Raw genomic sequence first — 24,071 nt, forward strand, 5'->3', positions numbered from 1 at the left:
AAAATACATGAGTTGTTACCATGTCATCTGGGGGAGAGTACATTTAAAATGCCCAGCTTCTCTTGAAAACTTGGAAGAGCGGGCTGCGCTGGGCCCATATTCCCAAGGGCAGCTGTTGGCCGGGCTGAGCAACAGCCCACTCCCTTACCCAGGCCATGGGCATTCTGGCTCACGAGGGTTTCCACGTGGTGGAAATTTTTTTCTGCTCCATTCACAGTCTCGTGGCCCTTGAAGGCATTCCTGTTTGAGAGCCCTGTTCTGATTCTTAGAAGTGATATTGGAGGAGGTGGTAGGAACCTACTCATTGGTCCTCAGGCCAGTGACCCTCCCTATCCTGGCTGCGCCACCCTTTGAACAGACAGATTAAGGATGAAAACTTGCCTTTGCCTCAGCTTTAGAGAAAAACAGGTCAAAGAGAAAAACTGCCTGGAAACATTTATTCTGATGTTAAGTATTATAATGAACATTAGGTCCTGTTTACTGAGGATCCTCTTATAGGCCCCTGACAGGCACAGTGGATGCAGTATTTCTGCTTCTCGCAGCATCTCTATGAAGAGAGGACGATTAGGCCTTCTTGAGAGATGAGGAAATGGGCTCAGAGAAGTGATGTGACTTGGTAGGATTTGGCAGAATTATTGTCCCAGTAGCACACGGTAGATGGGCAGCTCTGCGTTCCTTGGGCTCAAGGGGGGTGGTGGAGGGCCAGTTCCAATTCGCATTGGAGAGCTGACAGAGCCAGAGGCACCCATGGCTGGCAGAGTCTCACGAGACACAGACATGCATATGCACGCATAGCTCGGTCTCTGTAGCTTTAGCTGGAGGGAGGAGAGGACATGAGATCTCAGAACGGTCCAGGGGCCAGTCTCTGCTCGGAACCGGGCCAGGGCTTGGGGGCTTCCCCGGCCCTCAGCCTCCAGGCACCTCCAGGATTCCCAGACAGACGCTGTGATTGGCAGGAGGCAGGATATCCCCAGGGAAACCCATCTTCACGCCTGGGTGACCCCCGCTGCCGCCTGCTTCTTAACTCTGCAGGAAATCAGGGTTGGCAGCCTTCCGTGGGAGGACTGAGCCGGTTTCCATGGCAACCGTAGCTGCCGCCTCCTGGCTTGGAAGGGAAGGAAAAGGCTGGCAGAAATAGATGCAGGAAGGTCTCTCCGTGTGGGGCTGTACCCTGGTGCGCTGGGGAAAAGCCCTTATGACTGCCCCCACCGCCAAGTCCCGGCTGCCCTATCACCGGGACTAGGTTCTCACCCACGTTCCCAAAAAGGCCAATTCCTTTTAAAGGTGGTGCCTCCTTGGAGCCACAGACATTAGGAAGAGATGGTTCTCCCACCAGGCGGCCCCAGCTGGTACCAAAGATACTGAAGCAGAGCTTGGGAGCCGATCCTTTAAGCCCTCCCTTGTTTTAATCCTTTTTCCTTTTTTCTTCCCTCCACCCACCCTTTTCTTCTTTTCAAGAAAAAAAAAAATCAATATAAGATATAGAGTAAAGAGGGGAAGATGCATGTGTTAGCTCCTTGCTGTAGGTTAGTTAGGAAGGTACCGGGACATTGTTGTATTTCTTCAGACTTCGCTTTAGAACCACAAAGGTGCAGGACGCAAGTCAGAAATGCTCTTAGGCCAACCTGATGAAGCGTTTCCTTCCCATCGGCATTATTATTTTGTTTGTGTTCTATTTCATATTGTTGTTTACCAGCTATTTTCCTTTAAAACAGACTCATTGTTTCAACTTTAAATTTGCTTAAAAGGGGGAACTTTATTCCACCGCAGCCAGTAAAGGACAACATGTATCACTCGCTACAAAAAATAGAAAGTGGCTGTGAAAAATACATTGCGGGGGCGGGAGGGGAGGAGGCGGTGGGGAACGGTGGGAGGGCCTCTGGGCCCCTGTCGCCGAGGCTCAGAGCCTGAGCTCTGGCTCTTCTCCGTTGTAAAATGAGACAAGCAAGCATTGCCCGGCGTGTTACAGCGAGGTGGGCACCACCCCAGACCTTCTCCCTGACCATCCCTGGCTGGAAGAGGAGTAAGCGAGCTCCGCCCCTTCTCCGGCAGCCGGCTGGCCCCGCCCACAGCGAGCTGGGAACGGCCCACCTGCCCATTCTCCGGATGGAGAAACAGGCTCCGGGAGTTCAAGTGTCTTGCCAAAGTCCTTGATCTTGTTGTGCGTGGTGTGTGTGTGTGAGCGCGCGCGTGTTAATAAACACAGTGTTTGGGGGGGTAGCAGTCATGATTATGCCTTGCTGTTTTAATAAAGAATTCTATTTTAATATAATCTCGATGAACAGAAAAGTGCTGAAATGTATTAAACCATCCTTGTTTATGGAACTGCCTCTGAGTGTGATTCGGGTTGACCGTTGGCCATGTCCGCGACGGCAAGGCTGGTTTCTGGGAAGGGAGCACAGAGGACCCACTGTGTGCCTGCTTTGGGACAGGGCCTTTTGCATGGCAAGCGTTCCTCTGTATATTATGACCCATTTTTACAGATGGAGAAACTGATGGTCGGAGAGGTGAAGTGGCTTGCCCGAGATCACGTGGCTAGTTAGTAGCCACAAGAGTTGAGGGCAGCCCTCTCTGCCTCCTGAGACTGTGTTCGGGATCTTTCTATCAACAATCCTGTAGGCAAAAGAGGGCCCAGATGCCCATAGAGGACCTTGGGATAGGAGGCTCGCAACCCAAAGTAAGACAAACAGAAAAAAAATCTTCTGAAAAATTCACTGGATGTTCTCTGTCCTTCACTATAACATATGTATTTGGGGTTTTGTTTTGTTTAAAGATTTTATTTGTTTGAAAGAGTGCATGAGCAGAGGGAGGGGCTGAGGGAGAAGCAGACTCCCCGCTGAGAAGGCAGCATGGGGGAACCATGTGACCCGTGGCATGCTTGGGGTAGGGCTCTGTCCCAGAACTCTGGGATCATGACCTGAGCCGAAGGCAGACACTCAACCAACTGAGCCATCCAGGTGTCCCTGCATTTATTTTAATACAAAAATGAAGAGGTGAAATAAATTAGATTTGGGGAAGATAAAAAGAAAATTGTTTTTTCTCTCCAATCTTAGATGAAAAAGTAATTTCCCAAGGTAAATGTCCCTCGCATCAGGTTCCTCGTTTATAAGGGGGCATGGAGGCATGGAGGCAGGTCTGGTGGGATTGAACTTGGCTGTGATAGACCTCTCAAGTAAGACAGTGACATTTTTTTTTACATATGTTTCCATTCAATATAGCAGACAGTTCTTGCCCTTCCATCCAGATACAGGAGACCAGAGGTGGTGTGGCAGCTCCCCTCCCTTCTGGTTGCTCCAGCATCTCTGTGTGTGTGTGTAAGATGGTGTCAAGTGGGGAGAGTTGGTGGCATGCTGTCCTCTTGCCCTGGGACCTCCCCCTAGGACCCGCTCTATGTGAGAAAGAAGGAAATACTCAGAATTCTGGCAACTGTCTCCCCAAACCCAAAATGCCATGAGATGCCTCCCCATCTCTGTGGAGGGGATGATAGGCAGGGGACGCAAAGCCCATCTGGGGCTGGCCCTGTGTCAGAGGGGCCATCACTCTCCCTTGAGGGAGGGGACTTGTCACGATTGTCCTCAATTTGAAGACTGAGGCCACAGCAGAAACTGAGAACTCAGAAGTCTTTAAAACACCATTTTACATACTAAAGGTAAAAATCAAATCAGCTACTCCCTGCTTAAGACTCTCCAAGGCTCTTGACATAAAATCCAAACACCTCTCCACAGCCTTCACCTACGTAATTTTTCTCCTTCTCTGTTTTTCTCTCCAATTCCTTCTTGGACCACTCTTGCCCTCCTCACTTAGTCTGCTATGGCCACACCCACCACATTCCATCTCCTTCAACCCTCTTGCCCCAGGGCCTTTGAACCTGCTCTCCCTTCTACCGTTAGCTTGGAATGCCCTTCCCCTTGCTCTTTTATGGCTTGCTAATTACTCTGATTCATCATTCACCTGTAGCATCCCTCCTCCCTCCTTTCTGTTGTTCCTACATTCATACTTTTCTTATTTCCTTCTCAGCAATGATCAATATCAGATTATTTTTAAATGTCTCTGTTTATGCCTCCCAGTTGAATATGATCTCCAGGAAGGAAGGTTAGCTTTACCACTCCCTCATTCCTAGCATGCAACATAAGCTTGACACATAGTAGGTGCTCAGGAAATACACACTAAGAGAACAAGTGGTCTTTTCACTCATTGTGGGCGAGTTTGTCTTTTATCCTGGATGGCAAGGAGTCATGAAGGTTTATCAGCAGGGGAATGACATGGCCAGACTTCTGTTTAAAGCCTACCCTGGTAGCTGTGGGGAGGTTGGGTTAGAGGAAGGATTAAACTAGGGGAGGAAAATCAAAGAGGAGTCAGATGAGACCAGGAAGAGGTGGACAAGGACAGTGGAGAGAAGGTAGAAAAGATATCAGTTCCCAAAGGGCAGGGGAGCTAGATGTCAATGAAATGTTATCTTATAGGAATCAGTTCATTTGCTCCCGATCTCTGTAGCTTTGATTTCCTCCTTTTGCTGACTTGCTCCTTTTCCATCACATCTTGGAGTTCCCAGGCCATCTGCGGGGAAGAAATATTACTTTACCTTTAATTGCTTTGCTGGAAGCTCATGCCTCAATCCATCCATGCCCTGTATTTCATCATTTTTTGGCTGCAGACCCTGGGAGTCGATGGCTTTGGCAAAGTCCAGGCTACAAAAGGGTTTGATGGACTGTGTGCAGGTTTACCTATCTCCTTCTGTGGGACCCTTGGGGGCACCCATATTTCCTCCCAGGAAGGGAGCTGGAGCTTACCACAGAGCAATACGTGTAATAACAAACTCTAAAATGGTAGGTAGAAGATGAGTGAGTGATGGCCAAGAGAGTGATGGCCAGTGAGTGGGTGGGTGGATGGATAGGTGGACAGATGAGGGCATAGGTGAGTGGTGGACAGATGCATGAATATTTGGTCTGGATAACTGTGTGTGGGGAAGAATAAGTAAGTAAGTAGACTCATGGATAGGTGGATGGGTAAGTGGATGAGTAACTAGGTGGGTAGGTAATTGGGTATATGGGTGAGTGGGTAGATGAATGGGTAAATAAATGAATAGGTAGTGGATGTATAAATGGTTGGTGGGTGTATGAATGGGTGGAAAGATGGGTAGTGGATAGAATATGTGAATGAATGGAAAAAAAGATAGTTATGTGAGTACATAGATTGATAGATAAGTGGGTAGATAAATGGTTGGGTGTACAGTTGGATAATTTGATGGCTATATGGTTGGATAGTATATGGATGGTTGAATAGATGGCTGGATTGATGGGTAGGTGCTGGGCAAAAGATGGAAGAAGAACGCATAAATATTTGGGTTGGTAAGAAAACCGGGCTTACCCTTTACCAGGAACCTGGTCCAGGAAACCCAGGGCTTGATGAAGTCCATCAGGTTAGAGTAGAATGGGATGGACACTAGAATCAGACATCTGGTCACTCAAGGATCATCCAACAGCAAATAGGTCTTTATATTAGAATATTCAGCCCAAGGGTGAGAGAGCTTAAAAGAATCTTAAATGAGGTCAGATACATGCAAAGCATTTAGTACAGTGTCTGGTATAGAGTAACTGCTCAGTGTTGGCTGTTACTATTGTGGCTGTTGCTACTATGTTATATGAGTGTGCACTTCCTAGTGTTAGGCATGAGTGCTAAGCACTACGTATTATCTCATTAGACTCCCCAGCAACTCTGGGGGGGTAGATTTTACCATGAACCCCATTTTATTTGTGATTATGATTATTATTATTGGGTGTGACAAAAGAGAAGCAGGCGAGAAGACTGGAGTCCAAGCTGATGGAAAATCCCCCAGGGCTGCTGGAACTTTGGGCAAGGCCACAGCAAAGAGGAGTTGTCCTGAGTGACATCCACTCAGAGATGTCAGTGATTTCCTTTGAGCCTTTGGGTGTCCCCGTAACTACTTCATAAAGCAGTTATTCTTTCCCAGGGGTCTGTGAGGGAGAGGGGAGAGGGGAACTTCTCATTCCATGCCTGGAAGTGCCAAGAAACTTGAGGACACTTAGTGGGATTTTAAGTAAGTGATAGCTGGTATTATGGAGTGTAAGAAGGAAAAAACTGACTTCAAGTGGATACATCTCTTGCTACCACAGTTGAGAAGGGATTCACCTGTATTTATAGGGGTGAATTGGGTTAACTTGGTATCACTCAGCCTCAGGTAAAAAATCTCAACACCTCTGGGCAGGAAGTCTCCTGAGAGGGCCTGAATAGATATGGTTTGTGACCTAGAACCAGCCCTCAGCTGCCCCCCTCTCTGGTTGACTTTTGGGGTACTGTTCTCCTTGATGAGCTGTTAATTTTTCCCGTCTATAAAATGACATGGTTATACTTGAACACTTACGGGGTGGGGGGAGGGGGCTTCTCTGTAAAACATTCTGAATTTTATTATTCTTTTTGCCCTGTTTCCTATGAATTCATTTGCTTTTCCCCTGTTTCTTATAAGTACATTATAAGGAGATGGTAAACTTTTGGTTTGTGGAGAAAGAATTGTATCAGTTGGACTCTTTGGGACATAAAGGAAAACATCACAACTCAATCTGGGTTAGATAAAAAGGGAGAATTTACTAGCTCACACAGCTGGAAAACCCACGGGCAATGCCTTCAGGCACAACTGGATCCAGAAACTCTAATGACATTGTCAGGACTCAGTATCTCAACCTCTGGGCTGTACTTTCCCCTGAATTGCTTTTAAGTCTCTCCTCTTATGATGGCAGAAAATTCTAGGAAATGAAGGCGAGATGTTTTCAAATAGTTATAGTCTTTTCATTCAGAAAGTAAAAATTCTCAGCTGCATGCTGTGCAGAGCCTGGGGAAACAGAGAGAGACAGAGCTATTCCCACTGTCTGTACTTCCAAGATCCAGATGTATCTAGATGTTCTTTATCTAAATCTGGAACCCAACTTTGCAGGACTTGGGCCACCCAGAGGAAAGAATCCAAATGACAAGGAATATCTAGCACTAGCCTTGGGCTTGGGGAAGAATCAATCTCCTGCCCGAGCCTTGTGACTGTGACCTTGCCTAGCCATCTCCACCACCACCATCCCAGTCTCAGCCTTTCACCTCTGGCCCCGACAGCTGCAGATGCCTCATGAGGGGTCTTCCTGCTGTCATCTTTGTCCCCCCCAGTACTCCATAATGCACACAGCTGCTCACCTCACAGAGTATATCAGCATGTGGGACTTCCCTGCTTAAAACTCTGTCATGGCTTCCCATCAGGATTAGAAAAAACTCAAACTCATTCTTTATAACCTTGAGAATAAAATTCCAACAAGGCTCTGCATGGCCTAGTCCGGTCTACCTCTCTAACCTCCCTTCCCAAGGTCATTTCCACCTTACAGCCTTTGCTTTCATTGGCTCCCCTGCCTATACCCCTTCCTCAGAACTTCACATGGTTTTCCTCTCCTTGCCCTGAGGTTCTGAGCTTAGATATATCACCTCCTCCTGGAAGACTTCCTATCTGACAACCCTGTCTAAAGTTGCTGGAGCCTCTCCCAGATATGCTCTGCACTTCCTCTTGTTTACTTTTCTTCATGGCATTTATCACAACCTAAGTGATCAGATTTCTTTATTTAACTTGTTTACTAACTGTATTCCCCGCCAGAATGTAAGTCCAAGAGCATGGGGATTGCTTGTTTTATTCTTCTCACTGTATCTCCAGTGTCTAAGAGTAGTATTTGGCATATAGTAGGTGCTCACTAAGTCATGGTTGAGAGAATAGCATTTCCAGACCAGCAAATGCCTTTGCCTTCTATTAAATTAATCTAGGGTTTTTCAACCTTGACACTATTGACATTCAGAAGAGGAGGATTATTTATCGTGAGTGTCCATCCTGTGCCCTGGAGGATTTTTAGCAGCATCTCTGGCTTCTACCCACAAGATGATGACATCTTGGACAAGGACCATGATGATGGAGGTAATGAAAAGTGAACAGACTTCAAAAAACGTAGTAATATTGGGGCACCTGGTGGCTCAGTCTTTTAAGGGCCCAACTCTTGATTTCAGCTCAGGTCTTGATCTCAGGGTCATGAGTTGAAGCTGTGTGTTGGGGGGGCTCCATGCTGGGCATGGAGCCTACTTAAAAAAAAATATATATAATATATATAATATTTTATTAAATATATTTTAATATTTTAAATGTAAAATATATTTAAATATAAAATTTAAAAATTTTAAATATAAAAGATAAATATAAAAAATATACGTATATGTACCTATATATTATGTTAATAGTATGTATATAATTGTATATATACACATAATATTATGTATATAATATGTACATATTATAATACATGTGTGTGTATAGTAATATTATGTGCAACACTATGGAAATGAATATTATGTGCAACACTATGGAAATGAATCTCTTTGTTTTATAAATAAAGAAAAGGGTCAGAGAGGGGAAGGGGCCCTGTGGCTTAGCCACAGCTTTCTCATCCAAAGCAGAGTGCTTACTGTGTATCCCTATCACCTATTTACTTGTCAGCAGTAAATATGTATTTGAAAGAATAAATAAGTGAACATGAGGCCCAACTATGGCATCCTTAGGAAAGCCTTGCTCACCTCTTCAGGTAAATCCTTTCGTTCTGTATTCATTTCTAGAGATTATTTGATGGATTCTGTCTCCTCCACTGGACAGAAGCTCCAGGGGAGGATGGTACCTTTACCGAGCCTGGCACAGGGCCAGACACACAGTAAACTCTCAATAACCAGCTGCTCAAGGTAACATGAACGAATGAATAAATCACAAGGCTCTATAAACCAGCTGACCCCTCACTCTCTCTTCCCCTCACCCTACTTTATTTTTCGTCTTAGCCCTTGCCACCAACTGCCACATTGCCTATTTCTCTGTTGATCGACTTTATTGTCCACCTTCTTCCACTAGAATCCAGAATTCCATTCTACAATTCGATTTGAGAATCTAGCAAGGAAACTCATGAAAGCAAGGGCTATTTAAAATTGCAATCTGCCCCCACCGCACCCCCGCCTCTATCCCTCTCTTCTGCCTCCTTATCCCCCCAGCGCTTATCATCGTCGGACATATCTTTTGACTTTCTTGGTTTTTGTCAGTCTCCAGCCAGCTCTCCAAGGACTAAACATTTGTGTCTGATTCCCAGCTGTTTCTCAGCCGTTTATCCTAGTGCCTCACACAGAGTAGGCGCTCACCCCCACCTTCTTCACCTGACAAAGGAAGGCGGGATTGCGAGGCAGCCAGGAAATGGAGCCCAGGTGGGAAGGGCCGCGCCGCCAGGTGCAGCTCCTTCTCTCAAAGCCCTAGCCCGCCCCCATCCTCACCTGGAGGCTGGGCCGGGCAGGCAGGAGTTAAGCCGCGCGCACGCTTCCGACCCGCAGGTGGCGCCGTCCCGCCTCAGTACCCGACTCCCGGCGCTCCGAAGTGCGGGACAGAATCGCAGCCAGCGCAGAGCCTAAGCTCAGCCCCGACTTGTTGATCTCGCTCAAGCAGCAGCCGCCGCCGCCGCCGCCGCCGCCGCCGCGGGAGCAGGAGCAGGAGCAGGAGCAGGAGGAGGTGGAGCAGGAGGCGCCGCCCGATCGCGGACCTGCCACCCGCGCCCCCAGCCTCAGAGAGGGCGCCCCGGCTCCGCGGCGCCTGCAGCCCTAGCGCGTCGCCTGCCCGGCCGGCGTAGGCCGGGCCCGGCCCGGCCCCGGGTCCGCCGCTGCCCGCGGGCGGGGGCGCCCGGGCGGCCGGGGCGATGCGCGTTCCCTGGCCCCGGGAAGCGGCCGCCCAGGGGGTGAGTGTTGAGGCGCGCGGCCAGCGGCGGGGACACAGAGGAACAGAGGACGGGGACTCGGTTGCCGCGGTTCGGCCTGTTGGTCTACCCGGGCTCCGCGGCTTCAGGCGGGGGGTGGGGGAGTGGGCGGGGGGATATTATGGTTGGGGGGATTCTTCGGGCAGGGGTTGGGGCCTAGGGAGGCACGAGGGGAGGGGGCGTCAGCACATGCTGGGGGGCTTAGGGCAGCCCCCGAAATCACCAGCGCGCGGCGAGAGGAGGGCACGTTTTGAAAAGGCCAGAAAATTCAGCTCCTTTCCCCGCCTCCCACCTCCCCCACCCATTCCCTTCCAAGCACCGGGAAAGGCGCAGAACCCGGAGTTATAAAAAGCCATTGCAGGAGAGGAGCAAGGAGGGGGGAGGGGGCGGGGAAGGAGAAAAGGAAGGATGGAGCAGGTGGATCCGTAGGACTCTGCGCGCCCCTCCCGGTGTGGAGTGAGGGGTCACAGAGGGAGGGTCAGGACTCCGCGCAGATCTCGGCTTTGCATCTTTCAGGGCTCACTTAGATACCGGAGCGACCTCAAGAGATGCTCCCGTGCTTTAGGGAGAGGGGTCGCTCCCGAGAGAGGCTGTCTTTGACCACCCTGTCAGTTGTGACCTCCGACAGGTGGGCAGCAGCAATCCCCCCGAGAATTCCCCCCCAAGTCTTTCAAGGTTTAGAAAAAAACAAACACGCTGCCACCCCCTAGAACTCAAATTCTAATTATTTCGAAGCAGGGAGAAAGAAAAGATGAGAAATCTTAAAAAAAAAAAAAAAAAAGTTTTTCATACAGCGCCCTTTTCTGCCCATTGTGGGGCCTGGTTTGGGACTCGACGGGGAGACCCAGAAAGAAGCGAGTTTCAGCACTCGAAGGGGAGGACAGCGCCCGGGGCGGCTGGGTCGGTCCTGGGCGGCAGAAACCCGGGGTGGGGCCTCCGGGATCCCCGGAGCGCCTCTTGGGGGCCCTCTCCCCGTCCCGAAGAGCCGCCCCTCCCTCCACCCATGGGGTGGAGCGGACTTCAGCACCGGCGGGAGGGACAGCGCCAAGTCGTAGGGCAACCCCCACCCCCCCACCCCGTCCCCCAAGTCCTGAGCCGCTTAAGTACCGGGAAGGTCAAGGCCAGTTGGGGCCCCGGTGGAGAGGTGGGGAGGGGCCGCGCCCAGCTCCCTGTTTGCTGACCCGCGTCCGCTTCCTGCCTTGCAGCGGTCAGGATGGAGGTGAGAAGACGGCCGTGACGCGCGCAGGTGCAGTCCCCTGCACCCCCAGCAGCCCACAGCGCTCCCTGCCCCCCTCCCCCGCAGCGGCCGGCCTTGCGGTCCAGTGACAGCGGCCTGGGGGGGCAGGGGGGGCGGGGGCGGCCGGACCAGCGATGCCGGCGGGCATGACGAAGCATGGCTCCCGCTCCACCAGCTCGCTGCCGCCCGAGCCCATGGAGATCGTGCGCAGCAAGGCGTGCTCGAGGCGTGTCCGCCTCAACGTCGGGGGTCTGGCACACGAGGTGCTCTGGCGCACCCTGGACCGCCTGCCCCGCACGCGGCTGGGCAAGCTACGCGACTGCAACACGCACGACTCGCTGCTCGAGGTGTGCGACGACTACAGCCTCGACGACAACGAGTACTTCTTTGACCGCCATCCAGGCGCCTTCACCTCCATCCTCAACTTCTACCGCACTGGGCGGCTGCACATGATGGAGGAGATGTGCGCGTTGAGCTTCAGCCAAGAGCTTGACTACTGGGGCATCGACGAAATCTACCTGGAGTCCTGCTGCCAGGCCCGCTACCACCAGAAGAAGGAGCAGATGAACGAGGAGCTCAAGCGGGAGGCCGAGACCCTGCGGGAGCGGGAGGGGGAGGAGTTCGATAACACTTGCTGCGCAGAGAAGAGGAAAAAGCTCTGGGACCTCCTGGAGAAGCCCAATTCTTCCGTAGCTGCCAAGGTGAGTCTGGGATCTGCGGGCAATTGCACTGGGGGCTTTGCCTGGGTCCCCCGCTTGAGGACCACCGCTGGGGGTCTCTGGCTTAGTTCCCAAATAAGAAGACCCGAAAGGGGGAGGGGCTCTGGCCCAGACCTCAGAGGTGAGGACCAACCCGTTGCGACTGTTCTGTTTGCACTGGTTACCTCATCCCTCGATGATTCAATACTCGATATCTCGACTCTGTTGGAGAAGAGGATTTACGGAGACGTCAACTCCCACAGCAAGAGGGTAGACTGAGTAAGAAGGCACAGAGGGACGGTAAAGCCTTGCTGGGATGGAGTTGAGTTTGGTCTGTATACATAACGCTCCCTTGTGGAGTCCTAGACCCAGGTGGGAGGGGGGTCAACTGCGATTCTAATACTTATCCCTGTATTTTTAACCCTACTTTGCCCCGAGGAAGGAATAAAAGCAGCTTACAGATGGGCTTGGAGGACACAGATGCCGTCAGACAGTTTCAACATCAGTAAGAAAAATGAGGCAAAGGGACTCTGAGGGGTGGATGTGTGCATACGTGACACACACAGCTGGCTGTGGATGCTCGTGGGCGAAGGGTCACCCCTGGTTTGTTCTTTCTTTCTTTCGTGAGTTTATTCCAAGAATGATTTGGTGCAGCTTGTAAAGATGCTTTGGCTGTCGGAAGAGGATGTAAATTCTGAAATAAGACAGAAAAATGAGGCAACATGAAAAAATGAAGCAGAAGGAGGCAAAAAGGCTTAGATCAAACCTAGGGGGCCAGTGTGCTGTGGGGAAAGGCAGAGGCTACGCCGGCCCGGGACAGACTTGGGGTGGGGGGGCCAGACCAGGGAAGGGGGTCAGTGGTTGATGAGCGGCTCCGTTGTGTGAGGCTGGGTTCCGGGAATGGCTCAGAGAGATGGGGCCTGTCTTCAGGTGGCCAGAGCGCTGAGTGTTGGGAGTAAATGGCAACGCATGTGTTTGGTGCTCTCAAAGAGGTTGTGTAAGGCCCAGGGGGAGCCAGAAAAGAGAAGTGTTGGTGTCATATCCAGGACTGCCATGTCAGGAAAGACATGTTGAACACTCTGAAAGAGTGGGGCCAGGAGGGGTGGGGATGGGGTGGACGGGCAGGTCAATGTGTTCGTGGCAAAAGGAAAAAGGCAGGAGGAAGCGTGTACATCAACATCATGTATGTGCTTGGGCTGCCTCGTGTCCCCGCTGGCCTCTCCTTCTGGGATCCCCCTGGCTTAGGTGGCCCCTCACTGAAGATCCACCTGCAAGGCTGGGTCTGAAGGGGACACTGTGGGGTCCCTTTCCCAGATCTGGCAGCTTGGGGAGAGGCCTCTGAGAATAGAGGCAGGAGGGGGTGGCTGGAAGGAAGGTGGATGGAGGCCTGAACATTTTCCCTCTTCCCTGGCAAACCCCAAGAGGATGTAGAGATTTCTAGGCCTGATTTCCTCTTCTGTGGGCTGCCTCTGACCATAATCCTGCCCTAGGGTTTGTGTCCAGAAAGCCTCTCTCTTAAGACAGTCACTCACCCTTAACCGGCTTAGGATCAGCAGACTTATTTTGCTATTTCCAGGCCTGACGAGGGTTCCTCCTACACACCCCCTGGTTAGGCCCAAACACGACTCTTCCCCACCCCCACCCCTCCACCCTATCCTGTCCCTAAGACGTGAGAATGAGGGGCTGGGGAGGGTCGAGTCACCCTCCCAGAGAAGAAGGCGTCAAAGGGCTGTGTTTGGATTGGTGTCTGGCAGCAAGACCCGGGAGGGAGTTCAGGGTTGCAAAAGGTGCTGTTTGGGAATAAACAGCCTAGTCGTGCCCTCGGGTTAATCCGCTCACGGGGAGGGGCTTCATGACCTCTCCATGATCCCAGGCTCAGGCTGTCCACTCACATTCCCGGCAGATGGACTGCCTAGGACATTCTGCAGCCAGAGCTGAAATGGGGAGGCAGGCAGGCAGGCTCATTGGTCCCTCAGTATAGAAATCCCGACCACCATTGATCAAACATTTACTGTGTATGGAATGTTACAATACAATTGCTCCTTATACCAGCTCTCTGTTATTATCCAGCCTTTTACAAATAGGGAGGTTCAGAGAGGTTGAGTAACTTGCCTAAGGTCACACAGCAGGCAAATGGGAGTAGACAGAAATTCAAATCCAAGTGTGATTTTGAAGATGTTGTTCTTTCCATAGTGGTTGAGTGCCACAGACTTCTCTCCAGTCTCCCTTCCACTTTTGCCCCCTGCACTCATGGTGCACAATGCAGCCAGAGTGAGCTTTTCAAAATATAGGCTGGATCACATTTTTCATCTTCTTAAAATCCTCGAGAGGTTTCCCACCACACTCAGAATAAAATCCAAACCTTCCACTATGGCTTATCAGACCCTACTGAATCGGTCCCCATGTCCTCTCTCTGAGTTCATCTGCTCAACTCTCCTCTGGTTCACTGCGCTCCAGTCCACTGGCTTCCTTGCTGTTCTTATACAGGGAAGGCTTCAGCCTACCTCAGGACTTTTGCGCTGGCTATTCCTGCCACCTGGAATACTTCACCCCCTTGTCTTGTCGCCAGCTGTTTCTCCTCATTCTTCATTTAAGCAAGTCCCTGTTCACATAAGCCCTCCTCTGAGAGACCCCTGTCTAAAACATCCTCCTTCCCCTTACTCTGAAACCACATTCAGTGTCTTGCCTGCATAGGCTCTGAGCACCATCTGAAGTTGTATTTTCTTCCTTTTCTTCCTCCCCTGCCCCCTCCAGAGTGTGAGTTCCATGAGTTATAGTCACTGCTCTGTTCCCAGCACCCATCAAGATGGCTGGCCCAGAGGAGCTCCCAATAACATGTGGACTGAAAGAAGGATCAAACCATCAGTCAGTCAGCCTGTCACGGGTTTTGGGGATCTGTCTCTTGTTCCTCACGGGCTGCCTGCAGCCCAGCTTCCTGGCCTCCTTCAATCATCTGCGCTTTGCCCACTCCATCCATCCCCAAGTTAGGTGCCTTGCTTGTCAGAACAGCAAAGCCTGTGGACACTTCTCAGAGGCCCCAGAATGAGATTGTCAAATGGAGGATCATTTCTCGGTGGTTGTGGGATGCAGGAACAAGCATATCTCTTATGTTTAGAGCAAGGACAGACCAGGATCCCAGGTCCAGTCCTACCCCCTCCCCAGTTTTTGGCCTCAGGTAGGTGGTTCACCTCTGTGAGCCCTCATCTTCCACCTATAAGATGGAGACACAAGGTCCTCCTTGCAGAATCATCCTGAAATTGTTTCTCAAGCTTTAGCATAGTGCCTAGCACACGGGAGTAGGTGCGGCTTGTTTTTGTAAGTAGGAGCAGAGTCCTTCTCCATGACTGGGTGGGCTGAGTTGCAACCAACTCTTTCCTCCTGATAGCAGTACCGGGAGACGGAGCTGACGCTGTTAATAATTGATGGGATGTTCTGGCAACACGGAGACAAACCAAAGTACAGGCTCTTGCCTTCACCGTCAGGGGAGTGAAAATCAAAATCCATTAGGCAAAAGGCAGTGTGATGGATTCTTGTTTGGAAGCTGGGGTCGGCCCTGTCAGAGCGACAAGATTGTGGTCCTAGGCCACCGCTGGGTTTCCGCTTTCTTGGAAAAACCTCCAGGCTTTTCTTAGCAGGAGAGAGAGGGGTATAATTTGCCAGGCCAGGAGCATCTGCCCTCCCTGGAATAGTCTCGGGGCGTGTATCTCAGTCTGATTGGCTACTGTTGAGTGTGCTAGGCACTAATTAGGGGTACTTTAAAACCCCTATCTCATTGAAATCCCCTCAACATTGAAGGATAGATTATCCTATCAGGTAATCTGCCAGTTTGGACGGCAAGTGGTGGAAGAGAAAACTGGAAGCGGCCTCTGCAAGGAGGAAGATGCATCATTTCCTGTAACAGAAAGTTCCAAGGTAGCTGGTTTGGGGTGAATGGCTCCAGGATGCCATCAGGATTCTAGAATCTTTCTGTCTTTCTGCTCCTCCAGCTCCTGCATGTAGCTTGGTCCCCAGGCTTGCTGCCTCTTGTCACAAGACTGCTAGTGCAGACCCATGAGGTCCAACCAGTGAAGAGGGTCATTTCATCCCTGAGAGGCAAACCTTTCCCAGGAGCCCTCTCAGACTTCTTTTCAAATCCCACTGGCCAGGATCAGGTCACACGCTCATGCTCTCCCTTCAGGGAAGCCAAGGAAGGCAAGCATCTAGCATTTTCAGATGCAGGAAGAAATGGCTTCGATGAGTGGTATTAAGACTCTTTCACAAAAAGAAAATTGAGGTTCTGAGAGGTGAAGTCACTTGCTGGAACTCCCATAATTAAACACTCAATAAATATTTGTTGAAGGAATGAAAATGGCAGAGTTAGGACTTGAGCCCTGGCTAGTCTGGTTCCCAGCCTATGTTTCTGAATCCTGGAATCCTAGGCAGATTCTTTAAGCTGTCTGCACTGTACTGAGCTCATCAGCCAAATGGCAGTTAGAGCAATGCCCACCTCTTGGGGCGTTTTCGATGACTCAGATTTCTGATGTGAATATAATTTGCAAATGGAAAGTACTTTATAAATGTGAATAATCATAATAATTATATATTCTTATATTCAAAAGTGGGAGCGGTCTCTTTTTCAAGATAGTGGTTAGTATTTTGCCCACCACGATTTGATAAAGAATCCTGTCTGGGTGGGGGTGGGGCACGTTCCTGGCTCCGTTGGTGGATTGTGGGACTCCTGATTTCAGGATTGTGAGTTCAAGCCCCATGTTGGGTATTGAGATTACTTAGGAATAAATATTAAAAAAGAAAAAAAGGAATCCTTTCCAGGGTCTAACAGATGTGGTTTAATTCTCAGGTCCATGGCTGGCTAGGAATACGACCTTGGGCAAATTCCTTCCCTTCTCTGAGTCTTAGTTTCCTCATCTAGGAAATGTGAATTAAAATGGAGCCCACCTGAGAGGGCCACGAGGTGGTAATCTGCAGGAAGTGCCTGGCACATGGACACATCCAATAAATGACAACAGTGATGATCAGCATGACCAGGGGATTCCTGTCTGCTAACTACACCCCTGCTTGGCAACATCTCCTGTCCCAGTGTTGTGGATTGCCCGATCACTGCCCACCCCTTTGGGATTTCATACCTCTAATGTGATGATGCTTTGTTTCCTTAACCTGAGCCAGGGGGATTCCTGTATTATCATCAAGAAAAAAAATAAGGGCAGGGGGTGGGTGGGGGCGAGAAAATGAGGGAAACCAATCTGGAATCTACGGGACCCTTTCAGCGCTATGAGTCATCAGTGGCCGAGGCTCTTGCCAGCCCAGGTCGGTCATCCTAGATGTTTGCGTTTATTCCTCAGAGACGATATTGCAGAGATCCGGAATCCTGGCTGTGGGTTTACACCATCCTGAGTTGGAATCCCAGCCCTGCCATTTCCTAGCTCCCGACTTTGGGCAAATCACTTCACCTCCCCTAGCTTCCATTTCCGAATCTGTAGATGAGGATGACATTAAAACCTCCCTCACGGGGCTGCCCAAGGGATTAAGTATGATAGTGGGTGTAAGGCATTGAAGACAGGCGTCAGAAATCCTGGATCCGCGTTTGTTGTAAGGAAACACAGAGGATGCCAGGGACTTGGCTGGGTCATGAGTTGGTGAAAGATCAGGGATCATTTCCAGGACTTTCTGACCCTCATCGAGGCTCAGAGAGCTTTCCATTCTGTTAGGATGCTTGACCAGGGTCATACCTTGGCAGCTGGTCTCCCAGGGGGTTTTAAAAGGCTACTAATGTGAAAATGCTTAGGGAGGAAAAGTGTTGGCCAAATGAGCAGTTTGGCCAAAGCTTCATTAACTGAAAGAGAACAAGCCTGCAGTAAATACCAACTCCATACCCAGCACTTTGTGTACTTCCTAGACTTGATAGTGGCATGGATGAGAGCCCTGATTTTAGGGCTGGATGGCCCAAGTTCAAAATCTGGTTCCTTTACTCACCTACTGCATGGTTTGGGGCCGACCGACCATCGTACCTCTCCATGGTCCTGTTCCTTCACGCATCAAGTGAGGGCAGTAACAATGCCTGTCTCATGGAGTCGCTACCAAATTAAATGAGTTAACACAAGCAATGGCTCATAGAAAGCCTTCAGTAACCTTTAGGGTTTTGTTTTTTGTTTTTAACTGTCATTGTCTCATTTAATCCTGATGATCCTGCCAGATAAATAAGCTCCTTTAAAAAAAAAAAAAAAAAGTCTCCTTCTTCTAAAATGATCCGTGCTCATTGTAAGGTGAGGTTGTATCACTTGTTCACCATCACAGGGACAGTTGGGGCAGAAGGGGGACTCAGCCCCAAGAGAGGAGTGGCAGTGTCCCACCCAGATCCGTTTAGCTCTTAGCATTTCAGTGCCACCAGCCCAACTCCCAGCCGTCCTGCTCCGGTAGTGCTTTGCCTTAGAGGCCTCCTGTGGCCAGTGAGTCCAGTTAAGACAGGGACCTGATGTCCCACCCAGAGCAGCCCTCCCCTGCTGACTGATGGGGACAGCTGGATAAACACCCCTGCCCCCTCACCCCTGGATGGGAGTATAACTCAGAGGTGCCCGGTCTACAAAGGGCCCCAGAGTTCCTGGTGCCCCTGATCGTTCCTTGCTTGATAATACACCCCGTTTGGCTTCTTTCCCTTCCCCGTCTCAGACCCCTCTCCCCTACCGTGTTTTCTGGGATGACTTTCCACATAAGCCACTTGTGCTTGGATCCTGGTCTCCTAGGATCTGGTTCTGGGGGGAATGAACCACAGATCTGTGGGAGATGTCACGTCTTCAGTATCCTGGCTGTCTTGTGGGCTTAAAAAAGCATCTTACAACAAAACCCCTATCAGAAATCCTCCTAAAAGAAGAGAATCCTGGGCTGGCGGGTTCCGTCAGCCTTACCTCCGTCTCCTGGATAAAATAAGAACCAACAGCAGCAGTAGGTACCAAACAGCACTTGACGGCCAGTGCAGACGCAAGGAGAGTCATGGGCCCAAAGGATCTGACTCCCGAGCCACCCCGGGAGGGAGCAACAATCATCCTCTTCTCACAGTCATGGATACCACGGCCCAGAGAGGTGAAGTGCCTGGCCTACAGTCACACAGGGAGTGGGAGGGCTCTCTGACTGAACCCATGGTCTGGCCCCAGGGCTGTGTGAAGAGCCTTCAGGAGGTGAGAAGGGAGCTCCAGGAGCCATCCCCACCTTGCCCTTGCCCCATCCCCGGGTGGGGGGGACCATGCTTTGAGGGGAGGGATGTGTTCAGCATCTCCCACCTGACTTGGCAGGGTTCCTGGCTCCCGATCCCTCATGACCTGCCCCCAAAGGCTACTGGCTGGGACTACTACGGACACAGATTAGCATTAAGCATTATTTTAACAGGTAATTTAATAGATAAGGGCCCAACCTTCTCCCTGAGGGAGAGACAGATTCTTGGTTTCGGTGTCTCTGGTAAAGATGAGCGTGACCAAGGGGAGCCAGGGAGCTGAAATTCACATGCTAATGTCCAGCGCACAGTTCTCCTTCAAATGTTTCCCTGGTGACATAAATAACAAACAAAACGTAATGTCGCCACACAAGACCTATTCCTAAGGGCCTGCCTGGGTTCAGATCCCACCTCCATCACTTCCTGGCGGTGCAAGCCCACGGGACACCTCACCTCTGTGAGACTGGGAAGTAGATGTATAACAGGGCACACTTCACAGAGTGGTGGCCTTCAACCCTGGCTGCACCTTCAGATCCCTTGAGCTTTGAAAAACACTTATGCCTGAGCGCCACAATTGGAACACAACCCCCAGATGATTTCTTGTTTTATTTCCGGCAAAATACAAAAAACATAAAATTCGCCATCTTAACCATGTTTAAGTATAAGTTGAAGGGTGTTAAGTATACACACATTGTTGTGCAACCAATCTCCAGAAATTATTCATCTTGCAAAACTGAAACTCTGTATCTATTAAACAATAGCATTCCCATTCCACGCCCCACCCCAGCCCCTGGCAACCACCATTCAGCTTTCTGTCTCTTTGAATTTGACTGCTCTAGGTGCCAAACAGAAATGGAATCATGTAATGTTTGTCTTTTTGTGATTGGTTTATTTCGCTTGCTGTAATGTCCTCAAGGTTCATACATGTACTAGCCTGTGTCGGGATTTCCTTCCTTTTTAAGGCTGAATAATACTCCATTGTATGTGTTTAACACACCTTGTTTAGCCATTCATCCATCCATGAATGGTTGGCTTGCTTCTACTTCTGGCCACTGTGAATAACGTTGCTATGAACCCGGGTATACACATATTTCCTCCAGACCTTCTTTTCATTCTTTTGGGTATATATCCAGTAGTGGAATTGCTGGATTGCATGGTAATTCCTTTTTTTTTTTTTTTCTTTTTTGAGGAACTGCCATATTATTTCCCCCAGCAGCTGCACCATTTTACATTCCCACCAACAGGGAACAGGTTCCAATTTCTGCACATCGTTACCAGCACTTGGTATTTTCTGTTCTTTTGATAATAGCCATTCTTCTGGGTGTGAAGTGGAGTCTCATTGTGGTCTTGATTTGCATTTCACTAATGACGAGTGATGTTGAACATCTTTTCATGGGCTTGCTGGCTATTTGTACATATTCTTTAGAAAAATGTCTATTCAAGTAATTTCCCTGTTTTCTAATCAGGTTGTTTGGTTTTTTGTTGTTGTTGTTGTTGAGTTGTAGAGTTCTTTATATATTCTGGATACTAACCCCTTATTAGATCTATGAGCAGACCTATTTTTTCCCATTCTGTAGGTTGTGTTATCACTTGGGTGATTGTGTCTTTCATGCATCTAAGTTTTTTAATTTTGATGAAGTGCTATTTGTCTATTTTTTCTTGCATTACCTATGCTTTTGGTGTCATATCCAAGAAGTTATTGCTTAATCCCACGTCATAAAGCTCTCCCCCTATCTTTTCTTCTAAGAGTTATATACTTTAAGGTCTTACATTGAGGGCTTTGAAACATTTTGTGCTAATTTTTGTGTGTGGTGTGAGGTAAGGGACCAAGTTTTCCTAGCACCATTTGCTGCTCTGGATGACTGATCTTGGGTAGATCCCTGGGGTAGAGCGTGTCAGAGGCCCTAACAGACATAGAGCTCTGTGCACAGTGCTGGGAACATAGGGAGGTGCTGTCTGGGTAATTGTTGACAGAGATAAGTGACAGTCCCTGACACACCCAGCATGGCTCCATCATTCCACTTCTACTCATGAAAGTTTTGTGGAATGCAAGTGAGAGAGAGTAAAACACAAGCATGGGGGACACCTGTCCAGAATGTGGCCAGTTCTCACCGCCCCACTGCTGTGTCCCCATCCTCTCCCATCTGAACAACTGCAGGAGCCTCTTCCTGTCTGTGCTCCCATCTTCCCGCCACCCCCACAGTCTGTCCCCCACATGCAACCAAAGGGATGTCTATGAGTCAGATCACTCCCCTGCTCAGAATCCATGGCTCCCATCTCCCTTAGAAAAAACACTCAAGTCCTACGCTATGCCTCCTGGGCCCTTGTCTAACATCTTTCCCCTCTCCTCCAATATCCTTCCAACCTCCTTCCCTACCACTCTCCCTCTCTCCATCACTGCAATCTAACCCCAGTGGCCTCTTTGCTATTCCAGTGGCATACCAGTCTACCAACTCAGGGCCTTTGCATTTGCTGTTTCTTCTGCCCATAGGCTTCCTGCAGGTATCCATAAGACTCACTGCCCACATTGTTCAGATCTCAGCTCAAACGTCGTCTTCTCAGCGAGGCAATCCCTGACCATCCTATAAAATAGTACCCCCAGTGCTCTCCATTCCCCTCTCCTGCTTTATTTTTCTCTACCTGACATGGCATACAATTACTTAATTATGCAATTACCTTTTCTATCCCCAACTTGGATCCAAGCTTCAAAGGGTCGGGCTTTTGTCTATGTTGTTCACTGTTGTACCCCAGTGCCTAGAACAGTGTCTGCCACCGAGGAGGCACTGAATAAATGTTTGTCAAATGAGTGAATGATGTTATCCTAGAGATAACTGAGAATATGTACTTGTCGATGAAAAAAGGATTTTATTTACAAACTTTGGGGCTTTCGTTGTTATTGCTAGCACATTTCTGGAAGTCTGACTCGCATCAACTTCCGCCACACTCTGGATGCTGAACGCCTGCGGTTTCTCTGCCCAAGCTTGGTTTCTCAGGCTCAGCACTACTGACATTTGGAGACAGGTAATTCTTTGCTGTGAGGGGCTGTCCTGTGCATTGTGGGATGTTAGCCGCAAACCTGGCCTCCACCCACTGGATGTTGCATGAGAAGTGGGCACCACAGAAATAAAGGATGAACAACTTCCAGGAGGAAACAGCAATGTTCCGGGCAAAAGAAGATGGCAGCCTGGGGGGTGGGCGGAGGGGCAGGGGAGTCCATGAAGAGTGGTGGGTTTGGGGATATATGTGGGATGTGGGGGCAGTTCCTGGGCAGCCACAAACCCTCAGCCTCCACCAGGGTCTACAGATGCCCAGTCCATGCTGTGAGTCTTAGCCCCTGACCGTTTTCTAGCTGTGAGTCCTTGAGCCCCGTGGTGCCATTTCTCTGTCTATAAAATGGACCCATCACAGCCCTATTGCATGAAGATGTGAGCATTAGATAAGGTGAAATGGTAAATAATGAGAAACACACATATCAGCTGTTCTTGATTATGACCAGCTCAATGACCTCAATCAATGAGATGTGTTGAGTACCTACTGTGTGCTGAGCACTGTGCCAGGTGCTGGGGACACAGCAGAGAACAAAACAAAGATCCCAGCCCTAATGGCACTGATATTCCAGAAGGAGAGAGAGTGAAACCATTCAAAGTATAAACAAATACAGATACCAATTGGAGGCAACTGTGAAAGAGGAATCCTGAAATAATCAGGAAAGATGAACCCCGCCTGGATATTTGATGCTACTGAGGAAATAAGCCTTTTTTTAGGTATGATAATGCTATTGTGGTTGTGTTTTAAAATATTCATCTTTTAGAGATACACACTGAAGTATTTTGGATGAAATAGCAAGATCAAATAATGTAATATTTTGGTTGGTGACAGAAGCCATTGAAGAAAGGTCAGGAAGGGGAGGCGTGATGTTTGGGTGGAGGCCTTTACAAGGATGGTCAGGAGAGGGCTCACCAAGAAGGTGCCAATTAAGCAAAGATATGTAGAAAAGGAGAGAGGGAAGTTTGTGGACTTTGCAGGGAAGTATTGCTAATGGAGAAGACCACATGTGCTAAGGCCCTGGGGGCAGAAGCATGTCTGGGGTCAGCCAAGGAATAGCCGGGTGACCAGTGTGACCGGACCAAAGTAAGCCAGCAGAGGAGTTGGGGAGACAAGATCAGAGGGCTGACCTTGTCTGTCACTGTTGGACCGTGGCCTTTCCACTTAGCCTCCACATTGGCCTCCCTGCCTCCAGCCTTCCTTCTCCAGTCCATCCTTTTCAGAGAACCAGAGCCATCTTTCTCAAGTATAGTCTGCTCATATCATCCCCTTCCAGAAACACTTCCAAGGTTCTCACTACTCCCAGGATAAAGTCCAAACTCCTTAGCTTGACCTTCAAGGCTCCAGCCAACCTCTCCACCTTCACTTCTTTCCATACCTTCTCCCTGACCCCTCTGCTCATTCCATACCCACCTCTGGCATTCCCAGACTACCCTGTCCTTCCCTGGTCCTGCTCCACACCTTTGCCCAGGCTGATTTGATCTGCCCTGCACCCCCTTCTTCCACTTGTTTGCCTGCAGTCTCTCCTCCCTTTCCCACCCACATTCTCTTCAGGCAGCACTGGCTGCTCCCTCCTCTGTGCTCCAAAAACCTGCTGTTCTTACCTTCCTTGCACAAAACACTGTGAAGAGTAGCTTATGGGCTGTTTTGTGAATGCCAGGCCTGGCCCACAGAGAGACAGGGTTGCTTTAAAACTCAGGGTCAGCAGGGGCTGCCTGGGTGGCTCAGTGGGTTAAGCCTCTGCCTTCAGCTCAGGTCCTGATCTCAGGGTTCTGGGATCAAGTCCCACATCAGGCTCTCTGCTAGGCAGGGAGCCTGCCTCCTCCTCTCTCTCTCTCTCTCTTTCTCTACTTGTGATCTCTCTCTCTCTGTCAAATAAATAAAATCTTAAAAACAAAAAAACTCAGGGTCAGCAGCCTGACTGCTTAGATTCAGATCACAGCTCAGGGATGATTCAAGCTGTGTGTCCTCGGTGGGATGAGTTAACTTCTCTGGGCTTTGACTTCCTGATCCATAATTTGGAGAGGGTGACATCAGCCAGGGTGATAGTTCTAAATGAAAGCACGCAGAGCAGTCCTGGG

The 24,071-nt window shown here is 49.6% G+C and overlaps 1 protein-coding gene across 5 annotated transcripts in view; it reads left to right on the forward strand.

Moving 5' to 3' along the window:
- The first annotated feature begins 9,622 nt into the window (after nucleotides 1-9,622).
- KCNB1 (potassium voltage-gated channel subfamily B member 1) overlaps nucleotides 9,623-24,071 on the forward strand; it is a 105,263-nt gene continuing 90,814 nt past the window's right edge. For 4 of the 5 annotated variants that reach the window (XR_004385172.1, XR_004385170.1, XR_004385171.1 and 1 more), the window contains exons 1-2: nucleotides 9,623-9,791; nucleotides 11,015-11,747. Coding sequence is in view for 2 of the 5 variants with exons in the window: in XM_032879005.1 (XP_032734896.1) it covers nucleotides 11,181-11,747 (567 nt within the window). In the remaining 3 variants the exon portion in view is untranslated. Of the gene's footprint in view, nucleotides 9,792-10,261; nucleotides 10,438-11,014; nucleotides 11,748-24,071 lie in introns of those variants that run through there. The other variant, XM_032879006.1, reaches the window with a different exon arrangement.

The sequence above is a fragment of the Lontra canadensis genome, unplaced genomic scaffold (assembly GCF_010015895.1).
Source record: "Lontra canadensis isolate GAN:19392208 unplaced genomic scaffold, GSC_riverotter_1.0 scaffold65, whole genome shotgun sequence".
Taxonomy (NCBI): Eukaryota; Metazoa; Chordata; class Mammalia; order Carnivora; family Mustelidae; genus Lontra; species Lontra canadensis.